This window comes from Acipenser ruthenus, chromosome 10, assembly GCF_902713425.1.
Source record: "Acipenser ruthenus chromosome 10, fAciRut3.2 maternal haplotype, whole genome shotgun sequence".
In the NCBI taxonomy this organism is placed as follows: Eukaryota; Metazoa; Chordata; class Actinopteri; order Acipenseriformes; family Acipenseridae; genus Acipenser; species Acipenser ruthenus.
Window position 1 is genome coordinate 26,030,991 of NC_081198.1, and position 23,222 is coordinate 26,054,212.

General features: G+C 41.0%; 1 protein-coding gene across 2 annotated transcripts in view; it reads right to left on the reverse strand.

Annotated features, from left to right (window-relative positions):
• LOC117412335 (ATP-binding cassette sub-family B member 6) overlaps positions 1–23,222 on the reverse strand; it is a 101,270-nt gene that overhangs the window by 21,191 nt on the left and 56,857 nt on the right. The window contains exons 13-18 of one of the 2 annotated variants that reach the window (XM_034020630.3): positions 22,810–22,895; positions 22,136–22,193; positions 21,331–21,435; positions 16,484–16,658; positions 12,676–12,788; positions 6,563–6,657 (exon numbers count right to left, since the gene is read on the reverse strand). In XM_034020630.3, the coding sequence (XP_033876521.2) occupies positions 6,563–6,657; positions 12,676–12,788; positions 16,484–16,658; positions 21,331–21,435; positions 22,136–22,193; positions 22,810–22,895 (632 nt within the window). The remainder of the gene's footprint in view (positions 1–6,562; positions 6,658–12,675; positions 12,789–16,483; positions 16,659–21,330; positions 21,436–22,135; positions 22,194–22,809; positions 22,896–23,222) is intronic. The other variant, XR_009329688.1, reaches the window with a different exon arrangement.

Here is a 23,222-nt window from a genome sequence, read left to right on the forward strand (position 1 = left end):
ACTTGGTTGAGCTCTGCTGGGTTTTCTCGGATTTCCCACATCATGCAGTTGTCACAGATTACTGGCTTGAAGACCATGGTTTTTTTTTTTTTGGAAGTTCAGTTTAGCTTCTGCAGCTGTCAACCTGCTTTCAAACTGCTTCTAACTGTGATGTACTTCTCCACTCGTACTTCTCCCACGCTGTACTTCTCCCACGCTGTATATTTGATGTTCATCCATCCATCCATTAGATGTAACCCACCTGATGATCTTTTACATGCTATACTGTACGGTCAACGGGTGTTGATTACAGAGGTGTCCTCTAAAGCAGCCCAGCCCAACCCCCTGCCTTCATTAGTCACCACATGCTGGAAGAATTTCAGGCTCCATTCTCCCCTTGTAATATACATGTACATGTAATAGGAGAATATGAGGCCTGTTTACTGGCTGCAAGTACACATGCATACAGGACACAAGGAATATGAAGGAAGGAATGCGAGGAAAAATGATCACGTATCCCTCCAGAATAATGTATATACCTGCAAACTCATTTATCTGAGTCAGTGCTGTCCTGGTTAGCAGCCCTACAACATAGTCTCCATCACTCTCACGCATCTGCACAATGCTATTCATTAGTAATTACAATGCAATATCACTCTCATCTGCACGATGCTATTCATTAGTAATTGCAATGCAATATCACTCATCTGCACGATACTATTCATTAGTAATTGCAATGCAATGTCACTCATCTGCACAATGCTATTCATTAGTAATTACAATGCAATATCACTCTTATCTGCACAATGCTATTCATTAGTAATTACAATGCAATATCACTCTCATCTGTACAATGCTATTCCTGTTTTGTAGGCTAGCGCAGTGCAGCTCTGTTCCAGAATTTACTGTTCATAAAAAATAGTAAGAAGTCCACATCTGTTAAATAAATACCTACAGGGACACAATTACAAAGCTTTGCTAAACTCCACTCTATAAATTAACAATTTCTGAAGGGAAAAAGATCACCTGTTAACTTTACAAAACAGGACCAAACAAACTGCTGTACAAAAAAAAAAGACATGGAAGACTTGGTGAACTGCATGCCCCCTAGCCCAGCTCTGCACATGATCGCCCTTCAAAGTGATGCAGTGCAACAACACTGATCTCGCTTCAGCAGAAAACAATGATGATTACAACTGGCTCATTACATTCTGACTCACCTTCATTTACTTAAACCGTTAAGTAAACCATGAACATGATAAACAGTAAGAAATCAATACCCGCATGAAACAAACGTTTATTGTTGTTTGTACCGGTAATACATAAGAAAAAATAAACTGTATAGGCAAAAAAAAAAAAAAATACAAAAAATACAAAAAGTTTAATTTGCAAGTTATGCCCTTCAAAATGAATTCCTAGGTTGAGGATTTAAAACAGTTCTTGCTTTTCCATTATGAAAATGCACTATACTCATGTCAGCCTGTCACTGAGGTAGAAACATTAGGTTATTATCATAACCCTGGTTCCCTGATATAGAAATGCAACCATTACCTCATGGGTATTTATCCTTTAATGCTGTCTAATCTGAATAGATATAACAAAGCTGCACGCAGTGCTTGTGACGTAGTCGAGCCCGCCCTCAAGGCCATAAACGACCCGACACAAGTATCATCATCATTTTTTCTTCAAGACTGCTGCAATCATGGATACAGCGACCTTGAATGCTAATGGTTACATTCATATTTCAGGGAAACAGGGTTATGATCAAGTATGAAATGTAACCATTACCTCATGGGTAGAAATACCAAAGCTGTCGTAAGGCAATACTGCAGACCAACTGGAAAGCTACAAGGCTCGGCCAAGGCCACCTTGCGCATTACCACGAGGAACCCCAATACAAATTGAAAAGGCAAATAAATCAAGGGAAAACTCACCTCTATGTTTATGCTGTAAAGCTGAGGGAACGCAAAGCCACTTTTTCAGGAACAGTGGCTTCAAACCTGGTTCCAGGAGACCTAGTTCTAGGCAACTGTGCTGTATCAAACCCCAAGGTGTGCCATGTAGTGGCCTGAAACCTCGTCTCCTGTAACCAAGTTCCAAGCCACAAAGTGGATTCGTGTCCCTCAGCTTAAGGGTTAAGCTCAAGGCTGCCTTCAACACTCTAAAACCAGGGTTTTGTGGATCGATGAGACTGCCCTCAACACTCGTTCTAAAACCAGGGTTCTGTGGATCGATGAGACTGCCCTCAACACTCGTTCTAAAACCAGGCTTTTGTGGATAGATGAGACTGCCCTCAACACTCGTTCTAAAACCAGGGTTCTGTGGATCGATGAGACTGCCCTCAACACTCGTTCTAAAACCAGGCTTTTGTGGATAGATGAGACTGTCCTCAACACTCGTTCTAAAACCAGGTTTTTGTGGATAGATGAGACTGTCCTCAACACTTGTTCTAAAACCAGGGTTTTTGTAGATCGATGACATTCAGCCAATAGAACCGCGTAAAGGTATGGGGAGTGGCCCACACTGCTGCACTGCAAATGTCTTTGAGAGATGCACCCTGGAACAAAGCCCCCGAAGTTGCCATGTCCCTGGTAGAATGGGCAGTGAGCTTTTCTGGAGGGGGCAAGTTGGCTTGCTCATAGGCAGTCCTGACTGTGTCTGTAATACATTTTGACAGCTGTTTAGACAGAGCTTTCCCATGGGACAGCCCTATAACAGACAAAAAACTGCTCAGACTGCCTCCAACTGTTCTGTCCACATAATACGCTAAAGCCCGCACCGGACAAAGCGTATGGAACTGTCGCTCCTTGTCCGACTGGAAAGGAGGCGGATGAAAAGCCTCAAGCTCCACCGTCTGGTTAATGTGGAATGTTAAGATGACTTTCTGCAAAAAAGCAGGATTGGTGCAAAGAGTAACTTTCGCCCTGGTCTCTGCAAAAATTAAGCCTCCAGTGAGGAACAATGTCCTTCATAGTGGTGCAATAGCGGCATCTACTGGAGGAAAATCAGCCAAGCCAAGCTTTTCTGCCTCATGTATGCTGTACAGCGTCCCCAAGGAACGTGAAGCAGAGGGTGCTGCAGCCGGGTGACCCCAGGATGAATGCACCTCAAAAAGAAAATCTGGGTGTACTGGAGGAGACACCTGAGAAGGAGCGGGATCATCCTCAAAAATAGAGTTTCTGCTTGTCATTTACAGGCCATGGAACCTGCAAGTCGTTGGTGGCCCTCTTAATCAGCGGCAAAAGCTCTGCTGACAATGACATCTGCGCTTGCTGGGGTTGCGCTGAGTCTCCCTCTTCACAGGGGAACTCTTGATCGACCACCTCCTCAGAGGCAGCGATAGACAGCAGATCCTCTTGCTGCCATTCTGCCTGTACTACTCTCTGTTGCTCTGAAGGCACAGAGGGTGCTCCTCTGTGGAGCAGTGCGCTCGCGCAGTAGCTCTGCTAACATGTTGTCCTGCTGGGAGACAGCCTCCCTGCCTCCCAGAGCTTATCCAGCTGCTCAGAGCTGTCCAGCTATGAGACCGGTGGCTCTTTCTCCCCCTCTTCTTAGGATGGGAAACTGGAGAAGGGGAGGGGGAAGGAGAAGAGAATGAGGAAGACCATGAAGACGGTCTCCTATGTGAGGATCCCCTACTCTCCCTAGGCACAGAGCCCTCAGGGGAAGATACGACCCTCTCTTTTTGAGCCGAGGGTGGAGGGGAGCCTTGTCCAGGTGGAATGGACGAAGAGCACTCTACAGAGCTGCGTGACACGCGCTTCTCCAGTGTACACTTAAAGAAAGATGCACAAAACTCACAGGCGTTACAGTTGGCGAGTGCCTCTTTAGCATGCTCCAGACCCAGACAGGCAGCGCATCTGCCGTGCCTGTCCTTCATGGGGAGACCCATTTTGCATACATCGCAAGAGTGAAACCCCAGCATAATTCAACCGCAGTACTGTGCAATTCAAACAACCACTCAGCTGTAATTGCTATAACAGTAAAGCTAGTGTTCTGCGCTTCCGGTTTATTCCGAATTTTACTGAAAAATTCCAGGATTTTTTTATTTTTTTTTAACAGGACCTCGGTTTTTACTGATTTATATCCAATTTTTGTCTATTATTCAATATTTTATATGTTTAGATGTCAGAGGATCAAATAATGTTCAAACGTGGTTCTTTGTCACTTCACAAACACATTATCACCTGATTATGTCGGCCAATCAAAGTCTGATTATTATGGCAATTGCTGGGCGTGGTAACTACTAGCTTGATCAAAAACTAAACTGAAATACTTACAGGAAAAATATCATATTTGTAGTGGATGAGGAATGAGGAGAAAACGTAAATCAGTTTGTAGCATGCAGCATAATAAGTTTGCTGTCTACTACTCTTAATTGAGTGGTAGTATGCCTGGCCAAGCTATATTCGTATGTTCTTAATATATTCGATCCTGTTCTAATAATAAAAAAATAAATAAAACTCTCTGTGAAAATAATGCCTTCGTTGGTGTATTAACGTTGTGTATATATATACATATATGTATAGATAAAATAAATCCATTTGGCTTCGTTCTGTGTTTTTTGCCTTGCTGAATTTCAGTGCTGTTTCTCTATCCTTTTTCAAACGCGTTTTGCGCAGGTCCTTCCCGGCTTTCCTTAGTTTGTAGTGATATGCCCTATAGAAGTGCCGGGTAGTTTAAAAGGACAGAGAAGATTCGCTAAGGAGTTCCGACTTTCTTTTGTACTCATGTGATAATGGGGGCTTTGCGTTCTATCTTTTAGAACTACGGTTTAGTTTACCCATTTATTTTATACTGCTTAATTTTCGTTAGTCTGTGGTTAGTTGTCAGGTCTAATTTAGTAGTCAAACGCATTTCCTTTTCTTTAATTCAGTTTGGTTTGACTTCAGACACCAACGCAGCTTGCACTAACTTAAGCTTTGTTTTTGGTTAATAAGTTTACCGTTTATTTTGTTACTTTCTTTATCAGTTCTGGATCAGTTTGTTCTTTTTTCTTTTGATAATTTGTATTCTTTGTTACGATTTTTGGAATGGTTTCTTTTTTTCATTCAACGGTGGGCACGACTACGTCACAAGCACTACGTGCAGCTTTGACATATCTAGTCAGGTATATAGACGGTATTAAAGGATTAAACTACCAAATCAGGTATAAGATCTAATAAGACAGTGCTGGGCTTTATCAGCTATTAGGGACTGGACGAGCACTGGTGGGCTGAATGGCTTAGGTACACTGGCCAACTTTTGTTTGTTTAACACAGCCTGATTTGACAGTTTCCACATTCTGAGATCTGCCACTGTCATTTTGCTCTTACAAGATAACCTAGCAGTCTTTTCAATTGTATCTCCACACTGTCTGCTTTCTATAGTTATATATTTGTGCAATTTTGACTATGCTAAATAATGTGTTTAATTCCTCTTGACGGTATAGCTTTCAAAACAAAACTGTGTTTGTGGGCAGGAAATGATTAAATACTGCCTGGTTTGTTGCTTGTGTACTGGGTATTACTATAAACATTCACAACACCTATTTCTGTAATAGCTGTTGTGTAATGGGTCTTTCTTATGGCAGGCCAAGTCATGCTCTGCACTAACCATTTGGTATTTGGATTCTAGGCTGCAGTCTTCTGTGTAATGCAGGGATTAGAACTGAATGCAACCCCTCAACTGACCAGCCCAGCTGTGCTCCAAAGGATCCTGGTCAGAGCCTCTCGTTATCCCCGGCCACAGCTCACATGGCTCCAATTAATAACCCTGAATTCATCTTCAAACAAGCAGTGCCACTTTATTGATCGTAACTCGCAGATCAAAGTGCTGTGCCCAGCGCCGTCAGGGATCAAAGCTCCTGCTCAGAGATCAGGATGTTTTATAATTGGGTGGGTTAATGGCAACCCCCCAAACAAAATAAAAACTGCAACAGGTACGCTGAGGTTTGCTGTTTCTGGTTAAACACCATCTCAAACTGTGAGAAATGAAGAAAAGCACTTGTGACCTAGCTTCAGGTTGCTTAGTGAAAATGTACTCAAGTTATTCCATCAATGCCTTGCAAAATTTAGCATCATTTGTAAAATAGCCATGGTTTTGCCTAGTTTACAAACTAGGTTGTCAACACATGTATCATGCAGTGCTCATGCAATCCTGCCAATTTTAAGTAAGTATCTCAAAATGGCCTTTCTATACTAAATACATAATTAAAAGATCTAAAGTGAATTAGGGAATATCATGGATATGACTAACAGAAAGATCTAATTATTCCGATGCTTTGAGTTTGCATGAAAATGAAAAACGCAATAAAAGCAGAAGAGTTGTGCCGCCGACCCGTGCCCCACAGATCTGCAGCGCTTCTCAGTCTCAGACTGGAATTACTGATTCACCAGCATGTTCTTTTATTCATTTGATTTCAAGCATTTCTAAAATACAGAAATCTCTGCAGTCAACTGATCACAGTTGCAGTTCTGGGTTTTGTTTCTCACTGACTAGCAGCACAAAGTGTTTTAATAATGCAGGGCAGCCGATACACACACTGAAGAGACTATATGCATTTCAATATTTTTAAAAATATACAATAATACATTTCCCATACCTGTGAGCCACGACGATAGTGGTCCTGTTGGCACAGACTTTGGAGAGAGAGGCTTGGATGTTCCTTTCTGTGTGTGTGTCCAGCGCTGACGTGGCCTGTTCAAACACAGTACAGTTACGAGCCTCCCCAAAATCACCAGCTGAATCTCTCATTGTTACAACCGGACTGGATGGCACTTTCCTAATTATCAAATCGGTGAGCAAGTCAAGAGATCACTAAATTGATGCAATACCTTTGCTTCAAGTCGAATTACTTTTAAAAACATCCCCTTATCAAAAACACTTATTCGGCTTTACTGCATGAGCAAAAGCGCTCTTTACTCATTGCTGCTCTCGCAGTGCCAAGTGGTTGAATGAAACGTTGAAATGACAAATACTGCCCAAAATCAGCTTGCAGAGAGATTTCTTTCTGTCTGCGTTCAGCGATTCATTCTAGGAGCCATTTTCAAAGGAGCCTTAGTTTTCAAGTTAGTTGCACAGTTACAGAAAAGGTTTGTCATGTATCTGAAACTATGATGGGTGACGATCATTTTTTGCTTGTGTGTCGCTCTCTATTCAATCGCGTGATGTTATTTTTCAGCAAGGGAATGTGTATATTGCTGTAGATCAGCTACTTGCAACGCTTCTTCAACAGCTCATAAAACAACGAATTTGAGATTTTTACAGTTTATGATAATCCTCTTAGAAAATCTGACAGTACCTTTCATTTGACCTGTAACCTAACATGGCTTCCGTATTGCGATCATGTGTAAGGTTGTCAGGAGATTAAGCCTGGGACAGACAGGCGTGGCACGGCGCAGCACGCGAGGCATTTGCCTCCTGTACTGCTGCCATTGCTTTCATATGGTGTTGGACAGATCAGCGCGGGAAGGTACCGCTACTCCCGCGGTGATGCTGAGCGGTGCCGCTCAAATTGAATCCAGAGCAATTTTTTTTCTGGCTGCCGCACGGTACCATCGGTGGATTAACCAACATGTGCTTGCCAGGAAAAATCATGAATGAAACTGTTGTCTACAGAGGTGTCAAGCACCCTGAAGTGTTTGATCCCTTCCATATTTCATACAAGGACAGGCAAGTCAGTATTTTATACATCACCCCTGATAAGCATCCTTCCTGCCTTTTTTTTTTTTTTTTTTTTACTATTTCTGTAGTTCACTACTAGTTTTACTAAATAACTGACTGTAAAAGAACATATTTTCTAACGCTTTAGTAGTAGGCTACTTGCTGTCAGCAATGTATTGTATGTTTCTTGCTAAGCTCAGATAGCTCATTTCATACACCTGCATAAAGAGGACCGAAAAACAAACCAGTGTTTTTATTTAGAAGATTATATGGGGGACATTACAGCTATGGCCAAACGTTTTGCATCATGCCCTATAGAATTAAAAATGTTACGTTGACATAATGAAATTTTCCAAAAATTGAAAAATGTGACATTTCGAAATCTAACATGAAATACTTTACTACTATTGTAGTTTCCGATAGATATATATGTATTTTTTTTTATAAATTTAGTAATTTTTTATAAATTTAGTAATTTTTTATAAATTTAGTAATTTTTTTTACCCCTTTTTTCTCCCAATTTGAAATAGCCAATCTATTATTCCCCTTGGGAGCTTTCGTCTACGGTCGGCTGTGGAATAGGCTGGACTCGAATCTGCGCCCTCCAGGCTATCGGGCGCATCCTGTGCTCCACGCGGAGCACTTTTACCAGATGCGCCACTCGGGAGCCCCTCCAGTAGACTTTTGCGATACCATTTTGTAGTTTCTTAGATTGCATGATGTTAAATAAAATATTGAAATTATGTTCAAATATATATATATTTTTTTTTTAATTATGTCTGCATCCTAATATTCTACTAGGTGATGGCCATATATGTAAATTACATTCAAGTACATAGCCTACGGTGTGGTACTGACAACTACTGTACCACGTAGTGCATACCACTCCTGCGTGTCCGGGTGCAGACTAGCGGTGCCGCACCGTGAAAATGCCCAGCAGTGCTGCGCCGCGCCACGCCTGTCTGTCTGTCTCGGGCAGGTCAGGTTTTTTAACTCACCTCTACAGCACAAATTAACCTATTTTAATCAACAAGTAAAGTGAGTGAATTGCGTGTGCGGCTTCAATAAATGCATTTAATTGTTTAATTGCAGTGGCGATTCTAACTGGAGAGCACCGTAACAACATGGATTCAAATCATATGGATTGAAATGTTATATGGTAAACAGTAGCTATCAAACTACTGCAATTCCGTCATTATAGAGAACTTGGCACTCATCCGCACTCTCGTTTAGTTTCTATTTATTTCATATTTCTTCCTGCTTCACACAGTCCCGCCCTAATCAGATAAAAAACTGCATCGGTCTGATTGATGGAAACTATCCTCACAGGAAGTCATTCCTGCCCCCGGGCAGGTGTGTGCTTTTGGTAACTAGTAAGTAAAACAATTCAATTAATTTAGTGACAGTTCACCCGGTTCACACTTACTTCACATGTTGAATAAATGAATTGATCTGTGGGTTAGAGAGGAGCCTTGAAAACCCTGACTGTCACAGTGTCCCAGACTATGGGGTCAGGTGAGCAGCCCTAGTCATGTGACTTTTTTGTTTCCAGATAATAAAGACCAAACATATTCAGTACATATCTTTATTCCATTTTCCCCAAGCTCAATCGTGGGTGTCGCACAGGAAAGATTGTGTGTTTGTTTATATACGTTTGTGAAACTTTTTAGTTTTAGTTTGTAGTTGAGCAAAAACAAACAAACGTAAAAAATATCTGATCTTTTATAAACATAACATGCTGCTTTTTGTTCTCTTGGTGGTTCTACGTTTGATTTTAAATGTGTAATGATTTAATGACTTGACATTGGCGGTGTTTACATGCAAGTTTTAATCGCGCTACTATAGTGTATTCATGACGTGTTACGCGCAAATGACGCATGATTGTGCTCGTTCCAAAAGTGCACAGCAAAAAAAGTGTGTGACTTAAGTGTCATTACATTTTGGTAAAGCACAGTAAAGTGCGCGCTAATTGGCCTAATTAGTCCCATAGCAACAAACTCCATAGTCATGCAAAATATTTAACGATAGACTTTCATGAAATAACACAATACCTCCTCCACTTCCCCTATATAAAAATCCGCTCTTCTCTGGGAACGGTCTTTCCACCCTGTTGTCCTCCTCTGTAGCGTAAGTAAGATTGTCCTTATCCCAGTCTTACTACTACAAATCAGTTAAATATCCATCCATCCATTATTATCAATCCGCTTCTCTTGGTGAGGGTCGCGGCTAAATTATATATAAATTGTATATAGAGATGTTGATTTATACCAATTCAATGATGTCAGCAGTTTATAACATTATTTATTCATTTCAGTGTATTATGAACGCATGAGAACTAGTAGATCATTATTACCAGCATTATTATCATATACTACGAATAATGTAGCTTTTTTTCCCGCAGGATGTTTCAAGCTTCCACCCCTTCTGACAGCACGAAACACCAGGGCCGCTGGACGGATGAGGAAACTCGTTCCTCCTCCAAATTACTGCGGACCTGGGGGTTATGGATGAACTGGATTGACCTGGCCAAAGAAATGCCACCATTTTCACCAGTATTACCGGTGCGCTGGCTGAACTTGGTATAAATAGAACACTCCAGCAGGTACGAGATAAATTCAAGAAACTGAAATATCAGCGTACCTGCAGGAGAGAAAACGCCTGCAGTCCTGCGGTCAAAGCTAGAGGTCCCAATTTCGGTTCTGGGAGGAAATGCACTGGTTAATGGGTGACCGGCCAGTGGCAGTGGCATCAGACCATTTGCTGGAATCCTCATCCTGGCAGACGTCCTGTGAAATACCAGCCCCATCAATACAATATGGTAATTGCGCCAGCCATCATTTACTTTTCAAAACTAAAATATGCTACCGCGGTAAAGTTAGCTTGACGTTTGATATTCGTTTGATATTCGACTCAAGCTAACCCGGCATGAATGAAAATGGCTGTATCTTGCCAACCACAGAAGCTAGAGTGCTCCAACTTTAATTTAAAGGAGACCAATTGTGAATTGTTTCACAGTCTCTGTTTTACATGTGAATCCTAAGAATAATTTCTGGAAAATAATAACATACCGCATATACGCACACTTAGCCTCAGCCACGCATAAAAAGGGCTTTATCTCCCTAACCACAGCAGCTACAGCGTTCAAACCAACTTTAATGTGAAGAAGACTAATTGTGAATTGTTTGACAAGCTCTCCTTTACATGTGAATCAAAAAAATAAATTGTGAAAAACAATAACATACCGCATATACGCACACAACCTACCTGACACTTGTAAAATGGCTTTATCTCCTCAACCACAGCAGCTACCGCGCTCAAACCAATTTTAATTTAAAGGAGGCCAAATGTGAGTTGTTTCACAGCCTTTGTTTTACCTGTGAAGCCTAAGAATAATTTGTGAAATACAATAACATAACGCATATACACACCACCGCAGCGTCAATTAAAAGTGCTTGATATCCCCAACCACAGCAGCTAGCGTTTTCAAAACAACTTTAATTTAAAGAATACCAGTTGTGAATTGTTTCACAGCTTCTGTTTTACATGTGAATCCTAATAATAATTTGTGAAAAAACAAATGGTTGGGGATATCAAGCCATTTTACGCATGTCAGGCTAAGTGTGTGCGCATATGCGATATGTTTTGTTTTTCACATATTATTCTTAGGATTCACATGTAAATCAAAAGCTGTGAAGCAATTCACAACTGTTCTTCTTTAAATTAAAGTTGGTTTGAATGCTGTAGCTGCTGATCCAGGAGCATCGTCTGATGCGCCTGGAGTACAGAAGGATGTACCGTCTGATTGCATGCACCACTGCCAGGCAGGATCGGCAATACAGCCAACTCTTGGAAAGGCTGGGCCATGCTGATCAACAGCACCAAGAGGTGGTTGCATTACATGCCGAATTTCTGTGCACAATAACAAGAGGACTGCAGGTGCCTACCCCAGCTCCCGCTGAGGTGGGCACCCGTTCTGCTGTGCGCAGTCCTGCCGAGTCAGCGGTCCGAGAAGTTTGTACAGAGCAATACCCATTCGCTTCTGCAGCACACAGGTGTACGGACATGTATTGGTGACGGCTCCATGTCCACCCGTTGGTCAAACGTAGCTCGGAAGACCCGAAATATTTCAATCCATTGTTCATCAGAGAAAGACTCGTGAAGCACAACCTCCTCCCACCAAACAGAGGGACGATGATGCGCCCGCATTCGTCTTTCCTGCCGATACACGACAGCCTGCCGGTTTTTGTACACCATTTCTAGAACAACTAATTCTAAACAATAATAGTAATAACTATTATTATGTTGTTGTTCTTGGCAGCATGAACCGTTTTAACTGCAAGCCTTTTGCATTCTAGACAGATGGAGGGTAACCTTCTCTTCATCTCTGCCTAGCGCGTAAAGCCTCATGTAAACCCCTGTGCATTATTTGAATGATATCCTTTATCACGCAGCATCTCTTTTCAGCGCATTTGGTGATATTTAAATAAACCCTCCCATTATTTTATTATTAATGAGGTTGTTTGCATTTGGACGACTAAATTCTCTCTGTAAAATAAACTCTCATGTAAACGTGGAAGCAGAACTGTCATGACCAAAAAAGCGCGAGAGATCTGTTGTCACGCTTTTCAGTTTTTGCTTGTAGGTATTTTTGCAAAAGCTATTACCTAGAACAGATTAAGAAGAACACGCGGTGTGTATTTACATGTATGAATAGGTATTGCTGTACCACTTAATTACAAGTTCCAAGAGCAACAATCTGCACTGATGAGTATATAATGAGCATACACTACTGTTAGCTTGCTTTTGAAGTTTGTTACTATTGGGCAAAAGCCAATCACATTAATATCTACTTAAAAGTATGTATGTAAAAAAATATTACTTGCAATTATACTGTTTGCCATAACTGGTTTAATAAACTGGTATAAAAAAGGAAGTCCTGCACTTCAATCCATTATTGAAGGTACTAAAATCAGTAGAATTTAGATACTGATTAGATACAGCCCTCAAGCACACCCGTTGAAAATTTGGAGTGAAGTTAGTGTAAACACTCACCTCATCCAGGAGAATGATCTGGGGTGCCTTCAGGATGGTTCTGGCAATGGCAACCCTCTGCTTCTCACCCCCGCTGAGTTTCAGCCCCCTCTCCCCCACCGCAGTATCATAACCTACAGTACAGGGGATACATAGGTCAGCTGTCAAAACCTACAGTACAGGGGATACACAGGTCTGCTGTCATAACCTACAGTACAGGGGATACACAGGTCTGCTGTCATAACCTACAGTACAGGGGATACACAGGTCTGCTGTCATAACCTACAGTACAGGGGATACACAGGTCTGCTGTCATAACCTACAGTACAGGGGATACACAGGTCTGCTGTCATAACCTACAGTACAGGGGATACACAGGTCTGCTGTCATAACCTACAGTACAGGGGATACACAGGTCTGCTGTCATAACCTACAGTACAGGGGATACACAGGTCTGCTGTCATAACCTACAGTACAGGGGATACACAGGTCTGCTGTCATAACCTACAGGGGACACACAGATCGTGTAAGGAAGGTGAAGACAACAAACTAATCTAATTGACAACTGAATTCCTGTTGCTAAATGTGCTACACGTGCACTGGAAACCTGACAATTATTTTAAGCAATTTTAAGATGGTGCAGTATGTTTCAGAAGCTCCTTTAGTAATTGGAGTAATTGGAATAATTCTGAAAAGACGTTGATGTAGAAAAACTTGAGTGTGGAGTATTTTGCCGGGAGAAGGAAAATATCTGAAAAGAAATCAGGGAGTGCCACAGATGATTTTCCAAAAGCACAGTGGAAGTATTCTGAAGGACTGGACTTCCTCAAAGACAGCGTGCAACCCAGGAAAAAGCAATGTAGTAAGCAAATACACATTTTTGATCTTCCTTTTATACATAGCATACACATTACATAGAAAAGATAAGTGATTGGCTTTTTTTGTATTTTAAACTCTGTCCGTTACTCATTTAAGCACCTTTGTTACTTTAAAAAAAAAAAATTATATATATATACACACACACTGGGAAAAAAAACCGTAAGCAAAGCCCAAGAGATCCGAGTGTAATTTGCAGAACATTTTACGAGCGGTGCAGGAAGGGTTCTGCGGCATTCCCTATGTTTTAGATTTTTTGGGATTTCTTTTCAGATGTTTCCTTCTCCTGGCAAACTCTTTACCTGGTGATTTCCTGAAAATATTTGCTAATTCCTTCTATTCATCTTCTTTTTTTTATTGCAGTCTTTATATTCTGCACATCTGACATCCCATAAAAATGTTCTACCATAAAAAAATGGATCAATTGCAAAGTTTCCTCATGCACTTGTCTGCAGCCACACTTCCTATTTAGCAAAACTGAGGGAAATTAGGTGTTTAGAAGATGCAATCTCATTGGCTGAACACACACAGGCATGCAGAACAATGGTCAACTGAATTTCTGAAAATCAAGTCAATGAGTGACACACAGCCAGTTTGTATTGCAAAGACTGTCTGCTCCATTACAAACAGCAGCACTGTTACTGTCTGCTCCATTACAAACAGCAGCACTGTTACTGTCTGCTCCATTACAAACAGCAGCACTGTTACTGTCTGCTCCATTACAAACAGCAGCACTGTTACTGTCTGCTCCATTACAAACAGCAGCTCTGTTACTGTCTGCTCCATTACAAACAGCAGCTCTGTTACTGTCTGCTCCATTACAAACAGCAGCACTATTACTGTCTGCTCCATTACAAACAGCAGCTCTGTTACTGTCTGCTCCATTACATACAGCAGCTCTGTTACTGTCTGCTCCATTACAAACAGCAGCACTGTTACTGTCTGCTCCATTACAAACAGCAGCTCTGTTACTGTCTGCTCCATTACAAACAGCAGCACTGTTACTGTCTGCTCCATTACAAACAGCAGCACTATTACTGTCTGCTCCATTACAAACAGCAGCTCTGTTACTGTCTGCTCCATTACATACAGCAGCTCTGTTACTGTCTGCTTCATTACAAACAGCAGCTCTGTTACTGTCTGCTCCATTACAAACAGCAGCTCTGTTCTGTCTGCTCCATTACATACAGAAGCTCTGTTACTGTCTGCTCCATTACAAACAGCAGCACTGTTACTGTCTGCTCCATTACAAACAGCAGCTATGTTACAGCAGCAAATAAGGCCCATAGCATTTTTTAAACACAATCATTTTGACTTTTTTGTAGGATAGCAAGCATCAGGCTTCAGTGAAATGCCAGCCACCAAATCCCTCCTATGCTTTAGAATCCTGAACAGTAAGTATTATATTGAATATTAGCTTCAAGGTGAATTACGTCTAAATTTACTATATGCTATATTTTAACATTTTATTTGTACTCACTTTGAAATGCAGAGTTTGAATTTGACCTTGGCACTGCAACCCACCTATAAACCAGGAATGCAGCCAATCAACCGCCCGTTCCTGCCATCACCACTGTGGCCTTTTATCTCTTGCCAAACCTACATTTCCAAGCTGCTGAATCCTGGAGGGCTCTCTACAGGGTCCCAGCCAAGATCAACTGGGCATGACCAGCATGTCAGAAAGGCTTTATTCATTCATCAGAAAGGCTTGATTCATTCATCAGTAAGGCTTGATTCATTCATCAGTAAGGCTTGATTCATTCATCAGTAAGGCTTTATTCAGTCATCAGAAAGGCTTTATTCACTCATCAGCCAGAAGAGCATAAGAGCATAAGAGCATTTATGAAAAAGACGTGGTCGTTCGGCCCTTCAGCCTACTATGCTCGTCCATTTCCTAGCTGACTGATCTCAAAACTTTAAAAAGCCATCTGATTCAGCATCAACAACATGGCTCGGTAACCCATTCCATCCCCTCATTATTCTCTGTGTGAAGAAGTGTCTCCTTCCCTCTGTTCTAAGTCTATCTCCATTTCATTTCCAAATGTGTCCTCTGGTCCTGGTTTCTGTGCTATACTTAAAGTATTAGTTAGGGTTAACAACATGAACTCCTTTTAAGATTTTAATTGCAGTGAGATTCATACTACATAAGTGCTCAAATCTGTGTGGAATATTATACACTGACTGGCGAGTGCCCTGCTACTGAAGACCGCAGTGCGTCGCTCCCGGGTTGCTGTGAGTGGAAACAGGAGGGTCTCATCCAGTGTTGAAGGACTCTACGCCTTCTGAGGTCAATGAGGTCCACATGAAACATTAGGAATGATTAGATGGAGAATGTGCCTACAAGCAATGGTAACATTTCAAACACACTGGTTTTAACGTGATGTTGTTCAAAAACATACTAGATTGCTTAGCACATGCCGTTAGAGTTGAGGCATGGAAGTGACGAGGTCAAAGTGCACTAAAAATAAGATAGCTTTGAATATCGAACTGTGCACTGTATACAGTGTGATAATGTCTCAGTAAGCAGCTTTGATACAAATTATACATTACACTATACGGACAAGAAAGTAATTTTTAATGGGTTTGAATTTTGACCATCTATCCTTGGCATACAATACTTTGCAATCTAGGAGACTTTCAAATGTATCCTCCCTTTTCAATTTTTTTTGACCAGTCAGTGTACAATAATGTTTTATGTCAGTATTATAACTGGCAATAAAGCGCTATAATCCAATCGGGCCCTTTATCTTTTGTTTAGCTTTTTACTCCAGGGTTCAACATGCACCATGTGTGTGAATGTAAATTACAGCAACAATGCAACAAAAAAAAGAGACCCAACTGAGGTGACTTGAGGTCCTGAAATAAAACACTTTTATAAAATGTGCGCACAAGGCATGTCGGAGGACCTGCCATGCTTGCATGCAGTGTGAGACTGGCCTGCTGCCACAGTTACCATCTGGGAAGGCGCTGATGTTCTCGTGGATCTCTGCGGCCTGCGCTGCCTCCTCCACCTCTTGATCGGAGGCTGAGATGCGCCCATAGCGGATGTTGTCTCGGATGCTGTTGTTGAAGAGCACAGTGTCCTGGGGCACCACTCCAATGTGGGAGCGCAGGGATGTCTGCTTTACCTGCGGGAGGGAACGGGACTTCTTAATGACAGTGCCAGCAGAATGGATTGCTTTCCAGGGTTAGGACTTTCACTTCAAGTCATTTATGCCAGGGTTGGGTCTATTCCTTTTTTTCAATTCCAATTCCATTTCCCATTGCAAGTCCTTCAAAGGTTTGAATGACTTGCAATTGGAATTGGTTAAAAGGGAATGGGAATTGGAATTGGAATTGATTTAAAAAAGGAATTGGAATTGAAAAAAAAGGAATTGACCCGACCCTGATTGTAGCTAAATTATTCTGTAACTTTTCACCACCGTGCACAATATAGGGTTCGAATGAGCAGTCTTAAAAGAAGTACATGTTTTTGTATTTTAAAAACATGCTGTCTGAAGTACACTAGGTTACAGAACGCTGTTTGTCTTGCACTTGGGAGAGTCAAATTCTCTCCACCCCTTCATTGCCTTGTTTATTGTCAGTAATAAACCAGCTGCCTCCCCTACTGACAGGCATGTTTTGCAGCCAGTAAGATGCTTTGAACCACATAACACTGCTGGGATAAAGCAGTAATGTCAGGTTTCCACTGCACGATTTTTGCTGATTGTCGACGAGCTGAGGAGTCGGCGACTAATTTCTTAAAATCTGGGACAAAATGAGGTTGTCGGGGACAAAATGGTCGATAAGTGTGAGAGGGTCTACAATGCCCCGTTAATGGCTTCTGCGATCTCCCGACGCTCTTACGACATCCCGGCAAATTTCTAACACGTCAGAAAACTTTAGTCCTCTACAAAGCAATTTGTGAAATGTGTGAGGGGCTACGGGCCGATTTCTTGATGAATGCTGCCAGTAGCCAATAGGACAAGCTAGCAACAATGGCGACGAAGAGAAAGGTTGTGCCCCGCAAGGTGTGGAGCCTCGAAATTGAGGAAAGGATGGTGGAGATGTGGCAGGAACACCTGTGTCTCTTTGACATAAGTGACATTTCCTATCATGATCGCTCATTGAAGGAACAAAGATGGAGGGAAATTGCTTTGGAACTTCAGGTATCTGGTAAGTAAATAATTGCTATAACTTGTAAACGCCGAAGCAGATACTGTGTGTGGTTGTGTGTTCTCATGGCAATCAATTTCTACAGTCACTCATATTCGATATCCCTTTCAAACCCCTACTGTATGCTTGTATTGCTAATTTAATCAAAATACGAGGAGGAGGGGTGCGCATCTGTGTGTGTGTGAGAAACACAGAGAATGTAGATTACGTTGTTGCATATTTAAACCTATGACAAACTAGTAGTAGCCACTATTAAAGTTGTATTCTAGTCTGTTCAAAATCTAATCTGTTCAAAAAGCGCAACACTCGCTCGTAGTACAAAATATTTATTAGTTTAAAAGTCTTCAAATTATTCATCAGAATTTGGTATTCTGATGAAGATCGCTTGACGGACAATCTCTCATGCCAATTTTTTAATATAATAAATATTTTGTACTACGAGCGAGTGTTGCGCTTTTTGAACAGATTAGATTTTATTATTTTGGATGCACCTCGACTTGAGTTGGTTCAGAGCACAGACGTCAAGGAAATAAATATTGACATTGCTATAATGTTGTAAATGTTATAAACATTTTTTTTATCGCAATATTGAACATTCGTGCAGTCTATGGCCCTGAAGTATAAGTTCTCATGCTGGAATTTGCAGAGTATGAAATTAGCAATATCCACGGTCCTATTATACACACATAGTACTTATTATACACATATTCAAAATGCATGACTGTATGCTTTCAATTATATAGATATGGAGCATTATACTGTAATGTGTATTTATATTTATTTTAGGTCAGTGATAGAAGTCCAAACAAAAGCATCCTCTCTGCGGACACAATACGGAAAGCTGCTGAAACCTTGTCCCAGTGGCACAAAAGACCTCACTTCCAGGCAGAAATGGATTTTAAAGAATTTTGAATTCTTAAAGCCATTTCTTGTGCACCGTCATAGTGAAACCAGTTTGGAAGTAAGAAAATAATTATTTTATTTGAATATTTTCTAGTATTTAATGTTTTTCATATCAGAGAAAAATATTAATAGCAAAATCTACATAAGCCAATTGTGCGTCCAAATGGATCTTCTCTGCGTTTTCTTCTTTTATTCTGTGCAAAACAATGCACAGACAACAGCGATCGCCTCCTCGCTTGAGTCCATGATTCTCCTGAATGATGTCTACGATTCTGCAATGAAAATAGACGCAGTCCGCGACAAGATATCTTGTGTAGTCTGTGTAGCTTGCAATCCCCTATCTACAGTGGGGATGGTTAGGAGGCTGTGTGGTCCAGTGGTTAAAGAAAGGGGCTTGTAACCAGAAGGTCCCCGGTTCAAATCCCACCTCAGCCACTGACTCATTGTGTGACCCCGAGTAAGTCACTTAACCTCCTTGTGCTCCGTCTTTCGGGTGAGATGTAATTGTAAGTGACTCTGCAGTTGATGCATAGTTCACACACCCTAGTCTCTGTAAGTCGCCTTGGATAAAGGCATCTGCTAAATAAATAAATAAACAAACAGTGAGAAATCATAGCTCAATCGGTACGTGTGAGTGGCGCTGCGTCTCCCGCTTGCAAATATCGTGCAGTGTAAGCCTGGCTTAACAGACTTCCTGTAAGGCAAGGCAACACAGTGTTTTAAAATTAAGATATATGTTTGCTAGAACATGTGCTTCTTTCAGAACATGCACATCTGAGCCCTATTCACCAAACGGCAGTGCCCAACAGGTGGGATTTATGAATGATTGGTTTGTTAGCTCTAATCGCTAAGCAGGCAGCAGGGTTACAACACAGCCTCAGGTGGCAAAGTGAGTTCAAATACCAGAGACCTGGATGTAAAAAAAACCACCCGCCATAATAATGTTCCATATATTTAACTGGAATACATAATAATATCCTGGGGATGACAGCCAACAAATGCAATACTGAATACAGTAACACAGAAGGAGTTTAGGACGTTATGTTTAATGCAGTCCTGAGAGCCAGCAATTTCAGTGCAGTAGTAATAGATATCAAAGAGCCAGTTCAAATAACCTAGTACTGTGGATCTGAGAGCCAGCACATTCAGTAAAAAAGACAGATTGAGCATCTGGGAATTAAACACCAGAGATCAAAAAGACTTCACCAATTCTGAGATCTTAGCCCTTTCAAGAGGCTGATAAACAGATGGCAAGGGCAGCCAATACCCCAATCTAGTTTCAAGCAGCAACATGGTAGTTGTGGGTCAATTCAGGACTTTTGCTCCTTTTAAGTTTTTGTTTTTCAATAATACTTTCACCCCCAGACTGTCTGCTGCAGTATAAAATCATGTGACTCCTCTGTGACAGTGTAAAGCTCAGTGTGTCAGACAGGCTGCAGAATCATGTGACTGAACTGTGACTGAATCAGGAAGCCAAAGAGTCACGTGAACACAACATGGCAGCTATATTTGGTCAAGAGTGAACAGTACTGTTTTCATCACATTGTAAATGTGATGTGACACGCCTCAGTTAAATTGAACTTTAAGAATATATTTCCATGTTGTCTTTTGGTTGACCTGATGGAACAGTTTGAAAAAAGGAGCGGCAGTTGAAACTTGGCGTGTGTCTTTTAAAAGAAGATTGCCATGGTTTAATGATATGACTTGTAACCTGAAATGTGAGGGTCGTATATTGGAACAATGGAAGGACTCCAAACTGCATGTTCAGTACTTTGCGTGGAAAAGCCATCATGGAAAATACAGGAAGGCTCTGGCATAGGCTAGATCAGCGTTTCTCAAACTGGGGGTCCCAGTCCAAAAGGGGGTTGCAAGGCTATTGTAGGGGGTTTGCATGAGCACAAAAAATACTGACATAACCTTAAGATTAGGGCTTCTGATTTTAACAGATAAAACAACTGATGCAAAAATGCAAACACTGGACATGGAAAACAATAATTTTATACAGTATATACAAAGCAAAAACCTCAAAAAAAAAAACATTTACACAAAACTCGAAAAACTCGAAAAATATAAATAAAACAGAAGTCCTACTGAAGATCCTTAGCATTACATTACAGTGCATGCACATGATCCTTAACAGTAAGGATGTAATATGAAGCCAGGCCTCCTGCCGTGTTTACTAAGCATCCAGATTTTTGTTTGTTTGTGTATATAGTTGTGTATAAAGTGCTAGCGCCGGTCAAAATAACTTTTTTAAATGTTCCATTTTTTTGTGTTTCACACGGTTTCTCAATTTGCCACAAACCTTGGACAATGTTATGATTATTGCTACAATCATTGGTGAACTCTGTTTGTTTGCAAGTACTGTATTTCCAGCTCCCAGAGCTGCCTGTTGGCTGCGAAAGATGAGACACAAATTTTTCAGACAGGAACACATTTTTCTTAAATGTCTACATATCCCTGAAGAAAAGACTTTGAAAGTGGAACTTAAAGAAGTGAAAGAAGCAGACTTTATTTACAAATCAGAGGAGTCTACAAATAGACGTTACCGATACTATATGCACGTTTTCGATGGAGCGAATAAAACAGTTTTATTTCCAAGAAAATCAATCAAGTTATCTCACATGGGCTTTACAGAAAAAAGCCAAAATACAAAACTAATATGAGCTGCCCAGCTCAGCACTCAGGAGAAAACCAAAAACCTGCCACCGACACCGCCCGCCACCCCCACGGGATCCCTACCTTGGAGATGTCTTGCCCGTCAATCCGGATACACCCCCCCCGCACATCGTAGAAGCGGAAGAGGAGACGGATGATGGTGCTCTTTCCTGATCCAGAAGGCCCCACCTGTGGACAGCACAGGTTTACAATGGCACTATCACAACAATTCAGGACATTCTTAGAAATGACCATGGCAAGGTTGGAATCTCTTTATTAGTACTTTGTATAGTTTACTAGTGTTCTTTTTAGCATTTTTGTGTGTTAAATTCCTATTTTACAGGTTAAGTGATACAAATGTAATGATGTATTCATTATTATTGGTAAAAAGAGGCAACTGCCCTGAATATCACATTCTACTTAGGTTGGCTCATTTTATTGAAAAATCTGTTCCAGGTTCCCATTTCATAACACCTTTAAAGACATGAAAACTAAGGCAGTCAATATGTATTAAAGCTTGACATGAAAATACAAATAAATGGGTTCAATTTGAAGTCTTTCTATAACAACAAAGTAAAGCCTGCTGTTGCTCATTCTCATGTTCAGAACTGTTTCATCTGGCAGGATTTGTTTCCTCAACTGGTTGAAACTCCTGGCTAGAGAATTAATGTTTGAACACAGCCCTATGTGCATCACATATATATTATTGATTGCTCAAGGCTTGTTTACAAGCATTGTATTAGAAAAAACAATTACAATTCGCTACCATGTTCTTACAAGCACTTGCAGTACCAGTCTAGGAAATAAAGACTAAACACATGCTCTGTGGTTTTGTAAGGAAATTGTACAAACAACAAACGTTAAAATATAATAAACAAGCTTCACATACCAGAGCTACTGTTTGACCAGGCATGACTGTAAAGGACACGTCCTTCAGAATCTCTTTACTATAAAAAGAAAGAAAAAGTTGGTTGAATGGGATTTGCATCATAACCCCCGTTTCCCATTCATTGCTAGACCCGTTCTCAAGATGTGCCCCTTTACATTAGCAAGGGAGCATGGTGGACTGCGTACAATCGGCCAGATTTTAAGAAAGGATTAACATTGGGACTTTTCCTAAATCTTTTTATAACTAAAAAATAGATTTTTCTTCTGGTTAAAATAAAATGTGTCCAATGCACTTCTCTCAGTTAGGAAGGATAAGGTTCAGTCGCAGATTTGTCGAGCCCTTATTTCAAATTTCCAATCTGCCTTGCTTTTCTCATAAACTTTTAATAGGCAATTCCTTAAAAATGTTTTGATAATCAATGAAAATTATTGAAAGATGCACCATCACCACAAAAAAAGCATGTCATCAGTTTATCTGCTTAAAAAACAGACCAAACAAACAATGCTAAGTTGGTGTCAACAAGGTGGTAAATACCTGCAGTAAGATAACTGAAACCACAAAACAATGTATTTATTACTTTGGACTGCTTATGCTGACTTTGAAACCAGAGTGCAAAAAATCTGAAACCTGCCAAAAACCAAAGGGCTAACCTTGGTGACTGAAAGTGTGCTTACCCATTCACATAGTTGAAGTGAACGTTTTCAAACTCCACCTTTCCCAGTTTAAAAAGAAGAGGCCCAGCATTAACATCATCCGTCACCTGGCAATCGAAAAAAGGAAACAAGCTGAGCTCCCAACCTTTACACTGCAGAGGCAGACACTGCATCCCAGGAAAAGAAGCCAGATACAGAAGTCAGGTACTTCACCTGACCTATAGTGACCCTAAAAAGTATTCAACCAGACTGTAGCCTGCAATATATTGTTGGTAATGCAATCAACAGTTAAAGTTAAAACCACCAGCATGGTGTGCAAGACATACTCGAGATCTGCTCACACATGAACCCCCGTTCTCACTGCTAGCCCAGGAGAAAGAATCTGCGCTTCTCGAAGTGGAAGGCTGAGCAGTATTGCATCCTTCTCCGTCCTG